This window comes from Scyliorhinus canicula, chromosome 2 (assembly GCF_902713615.1).
Source record: "Scyliorhinus canicula chromosome 2, sScyCan1.1, whole genome shotgun sequence".
NCBI classification, from domain to species: Eukaryota; Metazoa; Chordata; class Chondrichthyes; order Carcharhiniformes; family Scyliorhinidae; genus Scyliorhinus; species Scyliorhinus canicula.
Window position 1 is genome coordinate 206,904,219 of NC_052147.1, and position 19,381 is coordinate 206,923,599.

At 48.4% G+C, this 19,381-nt stretch overlaps 1 protein-coding gene across 1 annotated transcript in view; it reads left to right on the forward strand.

The window, feature by feature from the left end:
* Positions 1–19,381, forward strand: part of col28a2a (collagen, type XXVIII, alpha 2a) — a 193,380-nt gene that overhangs the window by 31,203 nt on the left and 142,796 nt on the right. The window contains exons 6-8 of the mRNA XM_038789427.1: positions 3,463–3,516; positions 3,621–3,665; positions 17,067–17,093. Coding sequence (XP_038645355.1) covers positions 3,463–3,516; positions 3,621–3,665; positions 17,067–17,093 — 126 coding nt within the window. The remainder of the gene's footprint in view (positions 1–3,462; positions 3,517–3,620; positions 3,666–17,066; positions 17,094–19,381) is intronic.

Genomic DNA, 19,381 nt, shown 5'->3' on the forward strand with positions numbered 1-19,381 from the left:
ATCCAGGAGGGCTTTTCGACCTTGGAGGGACTAGAGGAGGAATTTGAGTTGCCGGGTGGGAATGGGTTTCGGTACCTTCAGGTGCGGGACTTTGTACGGAGGCAGGTTCCAAACTTTCCTCGCCTCCCCCTGAGGGAACTACAGGACAAGGAGATGTCAAAAACAGGGGTTGGAGAGGGGAGGGTTTCGGAGATATACAAGGAGGTGATGGAGTGGGAAGGGGCCCCTATCAGAGAGGTGAAGAGGAAGTGGGACAAGGAGCTGGGAGGAGAGCTGGAAATTGAACTGTGGGAGAAAGCCTTGAAGAGAGTCAATTCATCCTCGTCTTGGGCCAGATTTAGCTTTATCCAGTTCAAGGTGGTCCACAGGGCCCACATGACGGCAGCCCAGATGAGCAGGTTTTTTGAAGAGGTAGAGGACAGATGTGGGCGGTGTGGTGTAGCCGAATGAACCATGTACATATGTTTTAGGCATGTCCGAAATTGAGGGGATTCTGGCCGGGATTTGCGGATGTTTATGTCAGAAGTCCTGGAAGGGAGGTTTACTTCGAGTCCAGAACTGGCAATGTTTGGGGTATTGGAAGATCCGGGGGCCGGGGGGGGGGGGGGGGGGGGGGGGGGGGGGGGAGAGAGAGGCCGATACCCTGACCTTCTCCTCCCTGGTGGCCCGGAGACGGATTTTGCTGGGATGGAGGGACTCGGAGCCCCCGAAGTCAGGAGTGTGGGTCAGCGATGTGGCAGGGTTTCTCACCCTGGAAAAAAATCATGTTCGCCTTGAGAGGATCAACTCAGGGGTTCGCCCGGAGATTTCATCAATTTCTTCAAGGAAAATTGAACGTCAGCAGTAAGGGGGGGGAGGGAAAAATTGGGGGGGGGGGGCGGGGGGAACAGGAGGCATGTCAATGTTAGGTAAGGATAGGGAACTTAGTATACAGGTAATTAAGGAATAAGGCGGGGGTAGTAGGGGACGTTGTTTTCTGTTTTTAATGCAAGCATTACATTACTTTAGCCTAGCAAAGTACTAAACATGGTATAAGTTTGTGGTATAACCCTTGACGCACATATTTACTTTGTGAAAGTAATTTGTTACTTTATTAACTTAAAAGAAAAACTCTGCTCTGTATTTTTCAGTCTGTACAAATGTCCTCTGTTCATCAAGCACTTGATTTATTTCAAAATGGACAGGTTGTGTTTTCTGTTAGGTTTCTATAAGAAGTAATAAATCGCCTTGGTAGCTTCAATTGGTTAATCAGTTTTAGTCAGAATTTGCAAGGGTTTCCTCTTCACCAGCCAGGCTCCCTTTGAAAAAGTAATTGTTTGAAAATTTAAAAAATACAAATAAATATTTTCTGTTGCTGGTGATATTTCCTAGTGTATTATTTTAATACATTAACATTTATATCACTACTGTTTGCTAAAATTAGCTAAGAATTAGATGTAAAGGTAATTTTGGGATTTGTTGATTTAATAAAGTAAGTGCTACTTTACTCAGTTTATAATATGTTTCAATAATCACCGTCAAAATTGTTTGCCAGCATTAATGTAAAGGACTCTAGTTGAGACTTGCATTGGCACGCAATAGTAAATTCCAATGATACTGTTACAAATCATTCAACAGTATCAAGTTAACGGGTGTTTGTGGAACTAGGCAGCTGCAGTACCATAAAACAGGTGTTCAGAATGAGATTCCTGACATTTTCTCATGTAATTTGGAGTCTTACAATTAGAATGTCATGTGTTTAATAGCCAGATAAAAAAACTATTAATTGCTGTAAGATAACATCTAAAACTTAACCCAAGTGTTTCTAAATTATTTTCTCATTAATTATCGCTTCATCTTGGGAGGTGTGATGGTGTTATTGGAGACAAACATGCCACACCAGACTAGGGAATTCTATTGTGTTGGACTAACTGATGTACATTAGATTCCCACCAGGCACTGCTGTCAAAGACTGCAGCTCTTTCCACCTACCCAACATGAAAATGTGTCTGGCTTTGCTCAGGAATGATATCTACCAAAGGCGATAACGCATATTCAGATTCTCATGATCAAAAACGATGAGCTTTAGTTATCAATGAAATGAGAACAATTATAATTTGTTCTCAGACCTTGCCAGATAATGTTCTTTTTGAGTCATGGATTAAAGTAAACTTATACTAACTACATCTGTACACCAATGTATTCTTCCCTGGAGTATGTGCATGTTTTGCTGACATGTGGGGCAGAATTTTATCATCGCCTGGGCAGCGGGAAGGACCGTAAAACAGTGGAGGGCTGCATCGTGACAGCTTTGCAATGCAGTCCTGTTGCTGGAGTGTTTTCCCAGCAGCGGGTTGTGATGTGGATTGGTTTTCCGTAGCTCCAAGGAGACGCAGCCGATCTACATAATTGAATGCCCGATGAAGGGCCTCACGGTAGCATGGTGGTTAGCATCAATGCTTCACAGCTCCAGGGTCCCAGGTTTGATTCCCGGCTGGGTCACTGTCTGTGTGGAGTCTGCACGTCCTCCCTGTGTGTGCGTGGGTTTCCTCCGGGTGCTCCGGTTTCCTCCCACAGTCCAAAGGTGTGCGGGTTAGGTGGATTGGCCATGCTAAATTGCCCGTAGTGTAAGGTTAATGGGGGATTGTTGGGTTACGGGTATACGGGTTACGTGGGTTTAAGTAGGGTGATCATTGCTCGGCACAACATCGAGGGCCAAAGGGCCTGTTCTGTGCTGTACTGTTCTATGTTCTATGTTCTATGAAGGGCCATTTTATGGAGTTGCCAGCAATTTGGCAATAACAGGGCAACCCCCGGCCACATGGGCAGCGGCAGCCAGGGGTGACCCATGGAGTCAGAGGCTCCAAGCCACAAAGAGGTGTCCACGGGCAGAGATTAAGGCAGACCCTGAAGTCCCAATAATCACATTGGAGATATTTTCTTCCAACACTTGGCTTGGCCTGAATTTTTCATTTAAAATAAACTTACCTGGAGACACCTCCAATTTGGTCCTCTGAATGCCTGAGCGGCAGCTACCTCCCCTGCTGGGGATTCAGAACTTCCAGTTTTCTGTTTGGGCTGGCAGCAGCAGGTACTTCCCCGCTGCCCTTATTTGGATAGCAGGCTCACAGGAGCCTCATTACGAATCCAGGTGTGGTAAAATTTCCAAACTGATGCCACTGCCAACGATTGATGGCTTGGTACCCTAATTTCACCCCAATGTCAGGGTCCCGCAGCCTGCAGTAAAATTCAGTCAGTGCTTCCTGGAAGCTGATATATCTCAATAGTAAAAGTTTTGTGACTTGGACAACAATAAGCAAAATGTCTCAAACTTTGGTCATTCACATGCATAGTTCGTTTACCTATATTTATTAAGTGACATGAGTGCAGTCATCTGTGACTCAAGTAATTGAAAAAAGGAACTGTGAAAGTTGACCAGGATGATCATTTCCTACCTTTTTAATGTTTATGTTAATTCTGTAGGGGAAAAAAGGGCGCCCTGGTGATGATGGTGCTACAGGCCTAAAAGGACAAAAGGTAAATTTATTTAAGTAATGAGCTGAATTAAGTAATTTGACAATCTGCCTTTTTGGTTTACGTTTATTGTAATATGCTGATATTTTTAATATTGTGTTTAACAGGGCGAAGCTGGTCTGAGTGGAATTCCGGGAAGGGATGGAATGGAGGTACAATTTACACTGTTTGGAAAAAATAACCTTGTCACAATGTCACATTCTGTCACATTTATGAAAATGAATATAAACTGTTTGGGAAATAGTTGTTTACAAATAATATGTTAAAGAAGACACTTCAGAGACCTATATAACCTGCTTCGATGAGGTATAAGAGAAAAGAGTGCTGTCAAAACAAAGCTCTCAGTGATTAGGGTGTAGACGCTCTGTCTTAATTTCAGTGACAGCACTACTTGCATTTCTTAGAGAAAGTCTGAAAGTACATGCGGACTAAAATACAATTATTATAGTAAACCATCATGTAAATTTTGCAAATTCACACTTCTGACATGCAAATCTCCACACCAGAAGCGCAAATTAACAAAATGCCCTTCATGTGTCATTAGTTAGAGCGAAAGACTTCTTACACATTTAGGGTATGTTGTAAGAAATGTTGGTTCCATTTTTAAAAAAGATTTTGAGTAACCAATTATTTTTTTCCAATTCAGGGGCAATTTAGTGTAGCCAGTCCACCTAACCTAAACATCTTTGGGTTGTGGGAGTGAAACGCACGCAGACACGGAGAGAATATGTGAACTCCATACAGATAGTGAACCAGGGCAGAGATCGAACGCGAGTCCTCAGCGCCGCGGTGCAGCAGTGCTAATCACTGCACCGCCCTGTTGGTTCCATTTGACCAATTTTCATGCAGATTTCTACTAATCTAAATGAAAATTCTACAAGAAGCCATTTCCTTATGGGAGAACTGTTTGAAAACTTGTGTAAAACAAAAACTGTAAGAAAATGTTTGCCGTAAACACCTGGTTGATAATCTGGTCGAATAGATGATTTGGCCATTGTAGATCATGCTTGACTTGGATCCCATCAAAAGGAAAGGCTTTCAGTTGCTGACTGTACAGATTGTGTGTTACAGTGTGGAAAGAATTCTACACAGCTGGGGAAGATATGCCAAGGTGCAGTTGTATGAAATCACGTCAGCAGATGGCTTGTTTGTCTTAAAGCCTACTCATTCTACCAATGGCCCCACCACAAGTGGCCTGAATAGCAGCGGAGCAGTACTCATGCATATATATTCATGTGCCATGCATAGTTGTATTGTGCTGTACCCTACAAAGTTTTTGTCAGGCCGACATGCCTGAACTTGCTGGGGAGACAGGAATAACGTTACTGGAAGGAGATAATTTGGAGAACATCAGCAAGATTCAGAGAATTCCTCAGTGCAAGGGATCAGAAGACCATAAGACCATAAGACATAGGAGCGGAAGTAAGGCCATTCGGCCCATCGAGTCCACTCCACCATTCAATCATGGTTGATTTCAACTCCATTTACCCGCTCTCTCCCCATAGCCCTTAATTCCTCGAGAAATCAAGAATTTATCAATTTCTGTCTTAAAGACACTCAACGTCCCGGCCTCCACCGCCCTCTGTGGCAATGAATTCCACAGACCTACCACTCTCTGGCTGAAGAAATTTCTCCTCATCTCTGTTCTAAAGTGACTCCCTTTTATTCTAAGGCTGTGCCCCCGCGTCCTAGTCTCCCCTGCTAATGGAAACAACTTCCCTACGTCCATCCTATCCAAGCCATTCATTATCTTGTAAGTTTCTATTAGATCTCCCCTCAACCTCCTAAACTCCAGTGAATATAATCCCACGATCCTCAGACGTTCATCGTATGTTAGGCCTACCATTCCTGGGATCATCCGTGTGAATCTCCGCTGGACCCGCTCCAGTGCCAGTATGTCCTTCCTGAGGTGTGGGGCCCAAAATTGCTCACAGTATTCTAAATGGGGCCTAACTAGTGCTTTATAAAGCCTCAGAAGTACATCCCTGCTTTTATATTCCAAGCCTCTTGAGATAAATGACAACATTACATTTGCTTTCTTAATTACGGACTCAACCTGCAAGTTTACCTTTAGAGAATCCTGGACTAGGACTCCCAAGTCCCTTTGCACTTTAGCATTATGAATTTTGTCACCGTTTAGAAAATAGTCCATGCCTCTATTCTTTTTTCCAAAGTGCAAGACCTCGCACTTGCCCACGTTGAATTTCATCAGCCACTTCTTGGACCATTCTCCTAAACTGTCTAAATCTTTCTGCAGCCTCCCCACCTCCTCAATACTACCTGCCCCTCCACCTATCTTTGTATCATCGGCAAACTTGGCCAGAATGCCCCCAGTCCCGTCATCTAGATCGTTAACATATAAAGAGAACAGCTGTGGCCCCAACACTGAACCCTGCGGGACACCACTTGTCACCGGTTGCCATTCCGAAAAAGAACCTTTTATCCCAACTCTCTGCCTTCTGTCCGACAGCCAATCGTCAATCCATGTTAGTACCTTGCCTCGAATACCATGGGCCCTTATTTTACTCAGCAGTCTCCCCTGAGGCACCTTGTCAAAGGCCTTTTGGAAGTCAAGATAGATAACATCCATTGGCTCTCCTTGGTCTAACCTATTTGTTATCTCTTCAAAGAACTCTAACAGGTTTGTCAGGCACGACCTCCCCTTACTAAATCCATGCTGACTTGCCCTAATCCGACCCTGCACTTCCAAGAATTTAGAAATCTCATCCTTAACGATGGATTCTAGAATTTTGCCAACAACCGAGGTTAGGCTAATTGGCCTATAATTTTCCATCTTTTTTCTTGTTCCCTTCTTGAACAGGGGGGTTACAACAGCGATTTTCCAATCCTCTGGGACTTTCCCTGATTCCAGTGACTTTTGAAAGATCATAACTAACGCCTGCACTATTTCTTCAGCTATCTCCTTTAGAACTAGTCCAAAGAACTCCTTTAGTCCAAAGATGTGCGGGTTAGGTGGATTGGCCGTGCTAAATTGCCCGTAGTGTCCTAAAAAGTAAGGTTAAGGGGGGGTTGTTGGGTTACGGGTATAGGGTGGATACGTGGGTTTGAGTAGGGTGATCATTGCTCGGCACAACATCGAGGGCCGAAGGGCCTGTTCTGTGCTGTACTGTTCTATTCTATTCTAACTCTAGGATGTAGCCCATCTGGGCCCGGAGATTTATCAATTTTCAGACCTTTTAGTTTCTCTAGCACTTTCTCCTTTGTGATGGCAACCATATTCAACTCTGCCCCCTGACTTTCCTGAATTGTTGGGATATTACTCATGTCTTCTACTGTGAAGACTGACGCAAAGTACTTATTAAGTTCCTCAGCTATTTCCTTGTCTCCCATCACTAGATTACCAGCGTCATTTTGGAGCGGCCCAATGTCTACTTTTGCCTCCCGTTGTTTTTAATGTATTTAAAGAAACTTTTACTATCATTCCTAATGTTACTGGCTAGCCTACCTTCATATTTGATCCTCTCCTTCCTTATTTCTCTCTTTGTTATCCTCTGTTTGTTTTTGTAGCCTTCCCAATCTTCTGACTTCCCACTACTCTTTGCCACATTATAGGCTCTCTCTTTTGCCTTGATGCATTCCCTGACTTCCTTTGTCAGCCATGGCTGCCTAATCCTCCCTCTGATAACCTTTCTTTTCTTTGGGATGAACCTCTGCACTGTGTCCTCAATTACTCCCAGAAACTCCTGCCATTGCTGTTCTACTGTCTTTCCCACTAGGCTCTGCTTCCAGTCGATTTTCATCAGTTCCTCCCTCATGCGCCTGTAATTACCTTTATTTAACTCTAAAACCTTTACATCTGATTCTACCTTCCTTCTTTCAAATTGCAGACTGAATTCTACCATATTATGATCACTGCTTCCTAAGTGTTCCCTTACTTTAAGATCTTTTATCAATTCTGGCTCATTACATAACACTAAGTCCAGAATAGCCTGTTCCCTCATGGGCTCCATCACAAGCTGTTCCAAAAAGCCATCCTGTAAACATTCAATGAATTCCCTTTCTTTGGGTCCAAGACCACTAATCTATGTAGTTTTCTTGTCTGTGCAACATAATCTACCTTTTCATACCGAGCCTTCTTTTCTTCCTACCCACTTACTTTAAAAAAAAAATTTTTTATTCAAACTTTTCACATATAAATAACAGAAAGGAAAAATAGAATCCCTCCCCCCCCCCGCTCCTTTACACAAATAATAAAACAACAAGAACAAAAGTGCACAGATAAACAAATAAACGTTCACCAGTAAACAATAGTAAATCCCCAACCAAACACGAACATAACACCCCCCCCCCCCCCCCCCCCCCCCCCCCCCCCCCCCCCCGGGTTGCTGCTGCTGCTGGCCATCACCAAACCCTCCGCCAGGAAGTCTAGAAACGGCTGCCACTGCCTGACGAACCCTTGCACAAATCCCCTTAAGGCAAATTTCACCTTCTCCAGTTTAATAAACCCTGCTATGTCGTTAATCCAGGATTCCACGCTTGGTGGCCTCGCATCCTTCCACTGAAGCAGAATCCTTCACCGGGCTACCAGGGACGCAAAGGCCAGGATACCGGCCTCTTTCGCCTCCTGCACTCCCGGCTCATCTGACACCCCAAATATTGCGAGCCCCCAGTCTGGCTTAACCCTGGAATTCACTACCCTTGACACCATCCTCGCTACACCCCTCCAGAACTCCTCCAACGCTGGGCATGCCCAGAACATGTGGGTGTGATTTGCTGGACTCCCCGAACACCTCACGCATCTGTCCTCACTCACAAAAAGCCGGCTCAGCCTTGCCCCGGTCATGTGCGCCCTGTGCAGCACCTTAAATTGTATCAGGCTGAGCCTCGCGCAAGAGGAGGAGTTTGCCCTTCCCAGGGCATCCGCTCACGTACCCTCGTCGAGCTCCTCCCCCAGCTCCTCCTCCCACGTATCTTTTAACTCCTCCGCCGAGGCAGCCTCCTCCTCCTGCATCACCTGATAAGTTGCCGAGATCCTACCCTCTTCAACCCACACCCCCGAAAGCACCCTGTCCTGGACCCTGCACGCCGGCAGCAGTGGAAACTCCACCACCTGACGCCTAATGAACGCCCTTACCTGCATGTACCTGAAGGCATTTCCAGGGGGGAGCCCGAATTTCTCCTCCAGTTCCCCAAGGCTCGCAAACTTCCCATCAATGAACAGGTCCCCCATCCTCCTAATACCTGCCCTGTACCAGCTCTGGAACCCCCCCATCCATTTTCCCCGGAACAAACCGATGGTTCTTCTGTATCGGGGACCACACCGAAGCCCCCACCTCCCCTCTGTGATGTCTCCATTGCCCCCAGATTTTGAGGGTCGCCGCCACCACCGGGCTCGTAGTGTACCTCGTCGGAGGGAGCAGCAGCGGTGCCGTCACCAGCACCCCCAGGCTCGTGCCCACACAGGACGCCATCTCCAACCTTTTCCATGCCGCCCCCTCCCGCTCCATTACCCACTTGCGGACCATCGCCACGTTGGCAGCCCAATAATACCCACAGAAACACCCTTGTAACCCTCGGGGCCTTCTGCGCCCACACAAACGCCATAATACTCCTGTTAACCCGCTTAAAGAAGGCCTTCGGGATCAGGATGGGGAGGGACTGAAACAAAAACAGAAACCTCGGGAGCACCGTCATTTTAACCGACTGCACCCTACCCGCCAGGGAGAGCGGCAGCATATCCCACCTTTTGAACTCTTCCTCCATTTGCTCCACCAGCCTCGTTAAGTTGAGCTCATGCAGGGCCCCCCAGCTTCCAGCCACCTGAACCCCCAGGTATCTAAAACTCCTTTCTGCCCTTTTTAGCGGAAGCTCACCAATCCCCCTCTCCTGGTCTCCTGGGTGCACCACGAACAGCTCGCTCTTCCCTATGTTGAGCTTATACCCGAAGAAATCCCCAAACTCCCTAAGGATCCTCATCACCTCCGGCATTCCCCCCATCGGGTCTGCCACATACAATAGCAGATTGTCCGCATACAACGACACTCGGTCCCCTCCTCTACAGACTCCAGCTCCCCCATGGCCATTTCAGCACCAAACCTGTCCGCATTCAACTGCCTCCCTTTCACAAAACCCGTCTGATCTTCGTATATGAACCCCGGAACACAGTCCTCGATCCTCTTGGCCAATATCTTTGTGAGTAGTTTTGCATCCACATTAAGGAGTGAAATCGGCCTATACGACCCACACTGTAAGGGGTCCTTGTCCCGCTTCAGAATTAGAGAAATCAGCGCCCTAGACATCGTTGGGGGCAGGACCCCCTCCTCCCTTGCCTCGTTGAAAGTCCTTACCAGCAGCGGGCCCAACAGGTCCACGTACTTCCTATAGAATTCCACCGGGAACCCATCTGGCCTCGGTGCCTTCCCCGCCTGCATACTCCCTCGTCCCTTGACCAGTTCCTCCAACCCATCCGGCGCCCCCAGCCCTGCCACCTGCCCCTCCTCTACCCTCGGGAACCTCTACCGGTCCAGAAACCGGCACATCCCCCCCCCCCTCCTCCAATGGGGGCTCAGACCGATACAGTCGCTTGTAGAAGTCCCTGAAAACCCACCGCACTTCGCACCGTGCTCCCCCCTCCCTCCCTCACCCCCCTGATCTCCCTCGCTGCCTCCCGCTTCCGAAGCTGGTGTGCCAGCATCCAGCTAGCCTTCTCTCTGTACTCGTACACCGCCCCTTGCTCCTTCCTCCACTTCACTTCCGCCTTCCTGGTGGTCAACAGGTCAAACTCAGTCTAGAGGCTGCGCCGCTCCTTAAGTAATCCCTCCTCGGGCAGCACGGTGGCACAGTGGTTAGCATTGCTGCCTACGGCGCTGAGGACCCGGGTTCGAATCCCGGCCCTGGGTCACTGTCCGTGTGGAGTTTGCACATTCTCCCCGTGTCTGCGTGGGTTTCGCCCCCACAACCCAAAAAGATGTGCAGGGTAGGTGGATTGGCCATGCTAAATTGCCCCTTAATTGGAAAATAATTGGGCACTCTAAATTTAAAAAAAAAAAGTAATCCCTCCTCAGGGGCCTGTGAGTGCCTCCTATCCACCCTTACCATCTCCTCCACTAACCTCCCCCTCTCTCTCCTCTCCTTCCCCCCTTTGTGGGCCCTGATGGAGATCAGCTCTCCCCTGACCACCGCCTTCAGCGCCTCCCAGACCACCCCTACCTGCACCTCCCCGTTATCATTGGCCTCCAGGTACCTCTCTATGCACCCCAGGACCCGCCCGCTCACCTCCTCGTCCACCAACAACCCCAACTCCAAGCGCCACAGCGGGCGCTGGTCCCTCTCCTCCCCAAGCTCGAGGTCCATCCAATGCGGGGCATGGTCAGAGATGGCTATTGCCGAATACTCCGTGTCCTCCAGCCTCGGAATCAGCGCCCGGCTCATTACAAAAAAGTCAATCCGAGAGTAGGCCTTATGGACGTGGGAGAAGAATGAGAATTCCCTGGCCCCCAGCCTCGCAAACCTCCATGGATCCACTCCTCCCATCTGGTCCATAAACCCCCTCAGCACCTTGGCCGCCGCCGGCCTCCTGCCCATCCTAGACCTAGAGCGATCCAATGCCGGATCCAACACCATGTTGAAGTCCCCCCCCCATTATCAAGCCCCCTGTCTCCAAGTCCGGACGCATCATCCCAATTTGGGGCGTATACATTTACCAAAACCACCCGCACCCCCTGCAGCTTACCACTCACCATCACATACCTACCTCCATTGTCTGCAACGATGCTCAAGCCTCAAACGACACCCGCTTCCCCACCAAAATCGCCACCCCCACCGATTTTTTGCATCCAGTCCCGAATGGAACACCTGCCCTACCCACCCCTCTCTCAGCCTTACCTGATCTGCCACCCGCAGATGCGTTTCCTGGAACATGACCACATCTGCCTTCAGCTCCTTCAGGTGCGTGAACACACAGGCCCGTTTGACCAGCCCGTTCAGGCCTCTTACGTTCCAGGTTATCAGCCGGATCAGGGGTCTGCTCGCCCCCCCCCCCACCCCCACCCCGCCGACTAGCCAAAACCCTTCCTCAGCCAGCCACGTGCCCGCGCCCCCCACACGTCCTGTTCCCCCCAGCGGCAGACCCCCGCCCCAACCTCCTCTACAGACTCCAACTCCCCCATGGCCATTTCAGCAGCAACCCGGTCTCCCCCCCACCCCCCCGGCTAGGTCTCCCCCTAGCTGCATTGCTCCCCCCATTGCAGTCCCGTGAGTCAGCCGACTCCCGCTGACCCCGGCCACTCCCGCCGCTCCGTTGACTCCCCCAGTGTGGGAATCTCCCCTCCCCCCTCCTGTCCATCAACGGGCTCTCCCCACCTCCCCAACCTCACCCCCTTCCACTCTCAGCGCGGGAAGAAGCCCGCGCTTTCCACCCACCCGACCCCGCCCCCTCTGGCAATGCTCCCTTTCCAGGCCCAGTCTCAATTCCCCCGGCCCGTGCCTCCCCGCACCCCCGCGCGGGGCCCCAATCCCATTTCCAGCCACCGACGCCCACAGGCTTTTACCTGCCTCCCTCACTGAACCCACCCGACAGACAGAGAAGTAACATTGCCCAACCTAACCACAAAATCCCCCAAAATCACAACACAACAGTCCCAACCATTCCCCTCAGCAACCCCTCGTCCCCGGCCCTCAATCCGAGTCCAGCTTTTCAGCCTGAATAAAGGTCCACGCCTCCTCCGGCGTCTCGAAATAATGGTGACGGTTCCTGTAGGTGACCCACAGTCGTGCCGGCTGCAGCATGCCGAACCTCACCCCTCTCTGGTGCAGCACCGCCTTAGCCCGATTGTACCCGGCCCGCTTCTTAGCCACCTCCGCTCTCCAATCCTGATAAATTCGGACCTCTGCGTTCTCCCACCTGCTGCTCCGCTCCTTCTTGGCCCACCTTAACACACCTTCTCTGTCCGCGAACCGGTGGAACCGCACCAGCACCGCCCGCAGCGGCTCGCTGGGCTTGGGCCTCCTTGCCAGCACTCGAGCCCCCTCCAGCTCCAGGGGCCCCTGGAAGGCCCCTGCGCCCATCAGCGTGTTCAGCATGGTGACCACGTAGGCACCCACATCCGATCCTTCCAACCCCTCCGGGAGACCCAGAATCTGCAGATTCTTTCTTCTCGACCGGTTTTCCATGTCCTCGAACTTCGCCTGCTATTTCTTATGGAGCGCCTTGTGCGCCTTCACCGCCAGGCCCAAGGTCTCGTCCTCATTCTTCGAGACCTTTTGCCGGACCTCCCTGATCGCCGCCCCTTGGGCCATCTGGGTCTCAAGCAGCCTGTCATCGACTCCAGTAGCTCTGCCTTCAGCTCCGTGAAGCAGCGCTGGAGAAACTCCTGCTGCTCCTGTGACCACTGCTCCCACGCTGCCTGGTCTCCACCCGCCGCCATCTTGGCCTTCCTCCCTCGCACCTTCCTCTGCTCCAATTCCACTTTTTTCACCGCTCCACTCCTGGTCCAGTCCATACAGTGCCGGGGGAATACTGCTGTCCCCTTCCCACACTGCGAATCGTCGAAAAAGTACCGCTGGGGGCCCTAAAAAGAGCCCAAAAGTCCGTTTCTAGCGGGAGCTGCCGCACGTGCGACTTAGCTCCGCATAGCCGCAACCGGAAGTCCCCTTCCTATCCACTTTCAAACATTCCTCAATCCAGTTTCCCTACACTGGAATAAGAGAATGTGTTTGATACTTTTAACCCTATCTGATTGCAAATAAAATAAAAGCATAAGAAATAGTAACAGGAGATGGCCATTCGGCACCTTGGGCCTGCTCCGCATTCAGTAGGATCATTGATGTTTTGATTGTGGCCTCAACTCCACTTTCCTGCCTTCCAGCTATAACCCTTGACTCCCTTCCAGATCAAAATCTGTCTAACGCAGCCTTCAATATATTCAGTAACACTGCCTCCACTGCTGCCTGGGGTAGGGAATTCCAAAGATTAATTATCATCTAAGAGAAGAAATTCCTTACATGGAACCCCCTTATTTTGACACTCTTCCTCCTAGTTTTAGATGTCCCCTCACAAGGGGAAAAACCCTCTTAGCACCAACCTGTCAAGCTCCTTCAGAATCTGATATGTGTCAATAATATCACTTCACATTCTTCTAAACTCCATTGAGAATACTTTACCAATGTGGACCACGTGTACCGGCACATGGGGGGGGGGGGGGGGGGAGGGGGGTCTGCTGGGTGATCAGGGGCCCCTGGGTGGTCGGGCTCTGGGCAGGGTGGTACCCTGGCACCATCGATGTCTGCCAGGCTGGCAGTGCCAAGGTTCCTGGGCAGGCATCTTGCCTATGCCGGTGTTCGGACCCGGGGGCACCCTGCCCATATCAAGTGGGGTGCGAGTGTCTCGAGGACTCCCTCATTGGCAAATTGGGGCATTGGAGGAGTCCGGAGGCCGTGGTGAGGGTGGTTCAGAGATTTTAAAATGGTGGCCCAATCTCCCTGAAATGGACCAAGTGCGGCCTCAGTGGCACGCTCCTCATCGAGGCCCAGAAATGAACCAGAGTTCCATTTAATAATGGGGTCGTTCCCGGAGCTGCCAGTGCCAGGAAACACCCGGATAAACGTACCCAACACGGGACTCGTTCATTTCCGTTAAATCATACCCACAGTTACTTTTTTTTGTTTGTGGCACTCAATTTCCATATCTGTCACCCTCCCCACCAGCATAATGTTGTGGATCTTGCCCCTTCCTTTTTCCAAAATGTTGGAAACTTTGGCAGGAAATACCAACAAGACAGCTGGTTTACTTTGTCAGCTTAGGTCATCACTTTGAAAAAAAGAAGAAGTTTCCACCCTGTGTCGGGTCTCACCAATGCTCTGTACAATTGTAACATGATTTCCCTAATTATATGCTCCATTCCCTTTTAACAAAGGCCAATATTCCATTGCTTTCCGAATTACTTGCTGTGCCTATTTCTAATTGTAATTCATGCATTAGGATATTCACGTGTCTTTGTACTGCAGTATTCTGCAGTCTCACTCCAATCAAATATTCTGCTTTTCTATTCCTCCTACCAAGTTGATGAGCTCACATTTTCCCACATTATACTCCATTTGTCATTTTTTCCCCCCGCTTCCTATCTATTCCTTTGTAGACATATCCTCCTCACAATTTGCTTTCCCACCTGGTTTTGCATTAACTCCCTGAGATCTTATTTTGTGAGTAACCTTTTATGTGGCACCTTATCGAAATGCCTTTTGGAAATCTAAATACACTAAATCTACTGGTTCTCCTATATCCATCTTGCATCCCTTTCATATAACCATGTTGACTCTTCGTGCTTGTATTATGATTTTCTGATTTTCTAAGTCCTGCTCTATAATGATAGATTCCAGCATTTTCCTGATGACCGATGTTAGGCTAACTAGCCAGTAGTTGCCTTCCTTTCTGTATAGGGGCATTTCATTTGTTGTTTTACAATGTGCTATGACCTTTCCAGAATTTTGGAAGCTTACAACCAATTTATCCACTATCTCTGAAACACGTCTTTTAGGACCTTGGGATGTAGGTCACCCAGAGGGCTTGTCAGTCTTTTCCTGGTATGTTTTCTCTAGTGGGATTATTTAAAATCATCCGTACGTTTTCCAATGTAATTAATGAAATTTAAATTTTCCCATTCTTCTGGCCTACACCCAATCTTCATAGCATTGTATTACTTTTTTTTCAATTTGGTAGCATCCTTAGCTTCCTTAGCTTTCTCATGGAATCTTTATTTCTCTTTTTAAAAAAATATTGTTATCCTCCTCATTTTCCACCTTTTCATCAAATATACAATAAACAAAAGATAACCAACATTAACAAATACCATAGTAATCCCCCAATCCGCATCCTCTTCAACATACAAACCCAAACATCACCCCAACATTCCAAGTACAACAAAACAAAAAACACCAAAAGAGAGTTCACGGTCATCCCATACATAGTAAACAATATGAACCCCCCCCAAATGTTTGATGACATCCAATTTTTGAAAGTGCAAGATAAAAAATGCCCATGAATTGTAGAACCTTTCCATCCTCACCTCAGCTCAAAGTTCACCTTCTTCAGTGTTAAAAATTCCAGCAGGTCCCCCTGCCATGCTGAGGCACAGGGTGGAGAAGCTGACCTCCACCCAGCAGGACCCGCCTTCGGGCAATCAGCGAGGTGAAGGCTAAGACACTGCCCCCGCACCCGCCTGCAGCCTGGACTGATCCTACACCCCAAAAATGGCATCTAGGAGCCCTGACTCGAACCTCGTAACCCCCAAGATAACCTTAAAACCCCCCCTCCAATACCCCTCCAGTTTCGGGCAGGTCCAAAACATGTGAACATGGTTTTCGGGGCTCCTCCCACAGTTCTACATCCCCTCAAAGAGTCAGCTCATTCTCACCCTCGTGAGGTGCGCCCTATATACCACCTTCAACGAGGTTGAGGCGTTTATCCTCCGTAGCACCTCACACCGCAAATCGTCTTCCATCACCTCCCCCAACACTTCCTCCCACTTGGCTTTAATCTGCCCCCCTCCCCCCAAGAATACCTTGTCCTCCCACATAATCTTCCCATAAATTACTAACGCCACCCCCTTCTCCAATCTCCCTGTCGTCAATTTCTCTTCCAACAATGTGGAGGCTGGCGCTATCGGGGCGCTCTGAACCTCCTTCCTGGCAAAATCCCAGAGCTGCAGATATCCCCCTGCCCCAGTCCATATTTCTCCCCCAACTCCTCCAACCTTGCAAAACGACCTCCCATATACAGGTCCTTTAATACCCGAATTTCCCTCCTCCCATTTCCGAAACCTCCCATCCCATTTCCCTGGCTCAAACCTGTGGTTGCCGCTAATCAGCATCTCCCGCCTACAACTTAAAAGTGCTGCCTCAACTGTCTCCAAATCTTCAGCGTTGCCATCACCACATCCAGAATATTTACCCGGGGCCACCTGGAGCGGCATTGTTGCCAATACCCTCAGCCACGACACCCTGCACAGACTCTCCTCCATTCTGACCCACTGGGACTCTTCACCCCCCTCCTCACCTTTTCAGCATTCGCCGCCCAATAGTAATATAATAAATTTGGGAGGCCCAACATCCCCACCTGCCGTCCTCTCTGCAGAAGTACCTTCCTAATCCTAGCCACGTTCCCCCAAATAAACGAGGTGATCAACTTCTCCATCTCCTTGAAAAACACCTTTGGTAAAAAGAACGGCAAGCACTGAAATATAAACAAGAAATGTGGCAACACATTCATTTTAATCGCTTCGCCTGACCTGCCAGCAACAGAGCAAGACCATCCCCCCTTGCCAAGTCCGCCTTCACCCTCCCCACAAGCTAGAAAGATTATGCCTACTGTTCCCTGGTTGGTTCCATAAGCCTCCCTGTCACTGACTGAATTGGGATCCCCACCTGCTACCCTCATGCTCAAACACACTAGAGGGGAGGGTGTTAAATTCTGCCCCAAATGTTGGAAATTATGAATTTCTTTTCATGACAAATTTTGTTTATTTAACGTTAAATGTAGCCGTGTTTTTCTGATAAATATCTAGTTGCTGACTTTTTAACTTTATTTTGAATTATAGGGGAGAGCTGGATATAAAGGTGAACAGGTAAGTAGAATTATTAAAGGAATGTTTTTTGAGAAGGAGAGGCAAAGGTCCCATAATATGAGGCAATAATAGAATTGAAGAAAGTAAGAAATCAAGACAACTCAGGAAACAGCGATTTGGTGGCCTTAAATTTGGGCTAATGAAAAGTTATCTGATTAAAATAAATTTATTATAAATTCACAAATGGCTTATTCAGTATAATATGGAGGTGAAATTATATGTGATGGGAATTTAAAGTGAATGGTATGGCATAGGTTGTACATTATACACCATAAATGATGTTGTCGGCAAATGTGAATCCAACTTTTCTTGTCTTCCTGCCCATGTCCAAGTTCTCCCCTTTATTTTGAAATCAAAATGACTCAACACAATAACATGACGAGATCCGGCCTCCCTGTGGCGTGTTCCTCGGTGGCAGGATCTTCTGGTCCCGCTGCTGTCAATGGGATTGCCCATTGAATCCACCCCACGCCGCTGGTAAAGCCGTGATGGGGGTGCGCTGTTGGAGGGACAGGAAGATTTCCCCCCAGCTGGGAGATCTCCGCTATTGTCATGGTCCCTAATAAGAATGTTCCAATTTTTTTCCCAATAGCTTCACACTACATAATATCAGTAAATTTAAGTGTTCGTTTAAGAACATCATTGCAGTAGGTTTAATCCAAAGGAAGATCTTACCTGAATAATTTGTTTGCCTTCTATGAGCAAGTGATACCCAAGTGATGCTGGAAAGTCCTATGCTGTGTATATCTTGGGCAGAATTTTCCCAAAATTGCAGAGTGCTGGAACAGGTGAGAAAAGCTGTGTGAAACTTGGCAGCTTCACAGACGCCTTTTCTTGCCTGAATAAATAGTGACCTGTGCAATTTCAAAGTACCAGTGAAGATCTCACAACCAGCTGGAGGGGTGGGGTCTGAACATTCTGGCAAAGCCGGGATTCTGAGATTGGGGCGTTGTTTCTAAAAGGCACCCTGATCTCATAGTTACATTTAAGGCCTCCACCCCAAGAATGAAGACAAACCCTGTCCCACCATAACGCCAATACTGGGGCTCCCCCCTCTTTCCCCCCCCCCCCCCCCACCTCCAGCACACATAAGGGGATCCCCCCCTTCATGTGCCCCTTGTCATACCAGGGAGCTGGGGGCAATGCCCAGCCTTGTCCCTCAACCCCGAGGCCTCCACACACCTCTGCCCCCCGGTGTGGTTATCATGACTGGTTTTCGCTTTTGAAAACCAGTAGTGATTCACACCGGCGTGACCTCACACCGCCATAGGTGGAGGGATTGGCGGGAGTATGATGCGGGTGGACTCTACGGCCTAAAACCTTTTAATTATGTTAAAATTTACTTAAATTCATGGAAGTCATGCCATGAGCGAGAGATAGGGCTGATCTCAAAGTGAGATGACGTCGCCGCAAATCACATTTTTGTCCGCTCGTGCAATTTAGCGGCGATAACGGGATTTGCACCTGCAGCAAACGGGGCCGCAGGATTGTGCCCTTGAGTGCCAAAAGATTATTGGCAAAGTTCCAAATAAAGTTCAACACAATTTTGGGGATTCAGGGTAAATTGTGCGAATTGTTAAGGAACTCTCCGGGGCAGGAAATAACCACTTGCATGAGAGGTGTCACGTTGAGGCTGGGAAGGTGCTGACTGGAATGGTCCAGGCAATATGTTGGTATTGCTGCAATTTTGAATTTGTGGACATCACCGGGATTCAGAAACTTATTACGAACAGGTAACATTTGCAGATATCATTAAAGGAGACAGGGCAACGTAATTGGAAGAGACTGTTCAGAAATCATTGTAAGAGTTTGTGTGTCGTGTATGAAATTTAATGCTGACTACTGTTGCATATTAGATGGAAAATTTCGTAATGCATATTTTCCATAAATTGTGTTGAAAGAAGTTGGATGGAAGCTTGAAAAAACCTAGATATCTTAGTAGGGTTGGTGATAAACTTGTCCAATATGTGCCGATCAGGAATCAACAAAATTAATAAAATTTTGAACTGCATTTTTAAAAGTAAGAAATTTGGGTCAAAATTAATCTATTCAAAACTCATTCACTAGCTCAGAGTTAAAACTGGGTTTATTTATAAGTCAGACAAGATCATAATCAAAATTTAGAGTTTCCTGATTAGACCATGGCCTGGATTTTCTGCCCCGCATTGCCAGCAACATGGATCACGATTGGGCGGCAAATCGGACATCTGGCAGAAATTGAGATTTGCACCAGGCTCCGAACTGACCGTTATGCTGTGCCCCCTGCTGGTGGCGGAATTGGGGCTCGC